We start from the raw sequence: 2,451 nt of genomic DNA on the forward strand, positions 1-2,451 counted from the left end.
GAGCCCTCCTCTGTAGTGACCCGCTCGTAGTGCCGCCGGTGGCTCGCCTGGTGCGCCACGCTGCTGGCTCGCCTAGTGCGCACACTCGCCTTGTAGGTGGCGGAGGAGACTCGCGTGCTGAGCCCTCCTCTGTAGTGACCCGCTCGTAGTGCCGCCGGTGGCTCGCCTGGTGCGCCACGCTGCTGGCTCGCCTAGTGCGCACACTCGCCTTGTAGGTGGCGGAGGAGACTCGCGTGCTGAGCCCTCCTCTGTAGTGACCCGCTCGTAGTGCCGCCGGTGGCTCGCCTGGTGCGCCACGCTGCTGGCTCGCCTAGTGCGCACACTCGCCTTGTAGGTGGCGGAGGAGACTCGCGTGCTGAGCCGCGGGTCGGCGGCGTGCGCGGCGACGATGGCGGCGTCCTCCTCCTCTGTAGTGACCCTCTCGTAGTGCCGCCGGTGGCTCGCCTAGTGCGCCACGCTGCCGGTGGCTCGCCTAGTGCGCCACGCCGCCGGTGGCTCGCCTAGTGCGCACACTCGCCTTGTAGGTGGCGGAGGAGACTCGCGTGCTGAGCCCTCCTCTGTAGTGACCCGCTCGTAGTGCCGCCGGTGGCTCGCCTGGTGCGCCACGCTGCTGGCTCGCCTAGTGCGCACACTCGCCTTGTAGGTGGCGGAGGAGACTCGCGTGCTGAGCCGCGGGTCGGCGTTGTGCGCGGCGACGATGGCGGCGTCCTCCTCCTCTGTAGTGACCCGCTCGTAGTGCTGCCGGTGGTTGGCCTCGAGCGTGCCCTCTTCCTCCCAGCGTCGGATCCAGAAGTAGACGGTTTTACGCTGGCAAAGAAGCATCCCAACTAATATTATAAATGCGAAAGTAACTCTGTCTGTCTGTCTGTTACGCTTTCCCGCTTAAACCTCGCAACCGATTTTGATGAAATTTGGCATAGAGATAGTTTGAGTCCCGGGAAAGAACATAGGATAGTTTTTATCCCGGTTTTTGAAACAGGGACGCGCGCGATAAAGTTTTTCTGTGACAGACAAAAATCCACGCGGGCGAAGCCGCGGGCGGAAAGCTAGTAATTAATAAATATAGTTTTTTGGTCTGTTCCACCACTTTGATCACCTGTACGCCTAGGATGCGCGCCGTGATAGGATTATACATTTGTGATTTCTCGCCTAAAATCGTCGATACGATTTTATCACGGCGTGCATCCTAACCCGACTGGATTGGACTTCTTAGCTATGTAGGTGATCAAAGGACACCTGGGTGAGCTAATCTAGGTGTTCAAAGTGGAATAGACCTACTTTTTCCGCACTAGCAAATATTCTGTTGTCCCAAAGTGGTGATATTTTTAAATTGAGAACAGACTTATCTCAGTTACTTAACTCATTTATTTTTGTTATATTATCAGTAAAATAAAGGAAGGCCACAATACATAAAGAATGAAGAAACAAAACAATCATATCAGGGTCTATCAAACAATGACCTTTTTAAGCAAAAAAAGAATTTCACATTCTTTTAATCACATTAATTGGACCAAAAAGATTATAAGTATTATATAGTTCACTGTTTTTCTGTAATAAAAACATTTGAATACACAAATCACTCACCGTTATTCCAGTTTGGGCACATATTTCTTTGACTCTACACCCACTTCGTCTTAGTGCAATTATCCGCTGTCTTTCCACTTTAGAGATCTGCGGTGCCATTTACGAATTCCACATGTACACCTCGAACAGTCGATGTGACTGAACAGTTTGAAAATTATTTATATCACTTATTGTCACTCAATTTGAAATGAAAGTCTTCCAACTGATAAACATGATATCAAGAAGTGCACACGATAAGTCTAAATATTGCACAATTTAACACCCTTTAAAGTGCACCTGTCTGTTTAAGAGTTTCTGGTTATTTTACAACAAATAATGCCTATATTTTCCCGTAACAACTCCTTTCTGTAGTGTTCACTCTTTGAAGCAGTTGTGTAATAATATCTTTTTTAACTATTACAAAAATCTTGTCCTTTCGACAATCCCATGTTTTTGTATTTTATATAATTCTCTGATAAAAAGTCCCCTTCCATCTGAAACAATATTGAAAAATTGTCATCAACCTATTTCATGCTAAGATAATATGTATTACATTTTTACTTATATGATTGTAAGTCCTAAAGTATGATGGTGATTTACATTTCATTTCGTTTTAGTTTTAAAGTCTTTTAATAGAGGATTGATAAGATAAATCAGTGTAGTTTTGTTTGTTAATTCAAACAACTGAAAACAAGCTTAGGCTTAATTATGCACAGGTTAATTCCTATCATAAAAGTAGGTAATTCGTGTTACTGAACAGTAACTTGTAAACTGTACATACCTACAAATATTTGTATTTACTCTTAGATTAATAATTTTTACTACAATTCAAGATCAATAATTTTGCAAGAAAAAAAGCTCATCTCCAAGGATTATTTTGCATTAAAA

The 2,451-nt window shown here is 45.5% G+C and overlaps 1 protein-coding gene across 1 annotated transcript; it reads right to left on the reverse strand.

Moving 5' to 3' along the window:
* On the reverse strand, nt 1–2,223 carry LOC114358281 (uncharacterized). The gene is made up of 4 exons (XM_028312197.1): nt 2,164–2,223; nt 1,585–2,057; nt 568–807; nt 1–417 (listed from the first exon to the last, which is right to left on the reverse strand). Exons 2-4 carry the CDS (start codon nt 1,681–1,683, stop codon nt 73–75), a joined length of 684 nt encoding a protein of 227 aa, XP_028167998.1. The 5' UTR covers nt 1,684–2,057; nt 2,164–2,223; the 3' UTR covers nt 1–72.
* Nucleotides 2,224–2,451: the final 228 nt, after the last annotated feature.

Source organism: Ostrinia furnacalis, unplaced genomic scaffold (assembly GCF_004193835.3).
Source record: "Ostrinia furnacalis isolate ACB-3 unplaced genomic scaffold, ASM419383v2 OfSCF3832, whole genome shotgun sequence".
Classification (NCBI taxonomy): Eukaryota; Metazoa; Arthropoda; class Insecta; order Lepidoptera; family Crambidae; genus Ostrinia; species Ostrinia furnacalis.

Excerpts from the sequence above, each read along its gene's own strand:
- LOC114358281 (XM_028312197.1), bottom strand. The coding sequence starts at position 1,683 with ATGGCACCGCAGATCTCTAAAGTGGAAAGACAGCGGATAATTGCACTA. Across the intron at positions 808-1,584 it reads GTGCCCAAACTGGAATAACG|CGTAAAACCGTCTACTTCTG; the intron begins GTGAGTGATTTG and ends CTTCTTTGCCAG. Across the intron at positions 418-567 it reads ACCGGCGGCACTACGAGCGG|GTCACTACAGAGGAGGAGGA; the intron begins GTCACTACAGAG and ends CACTACGAGAGG.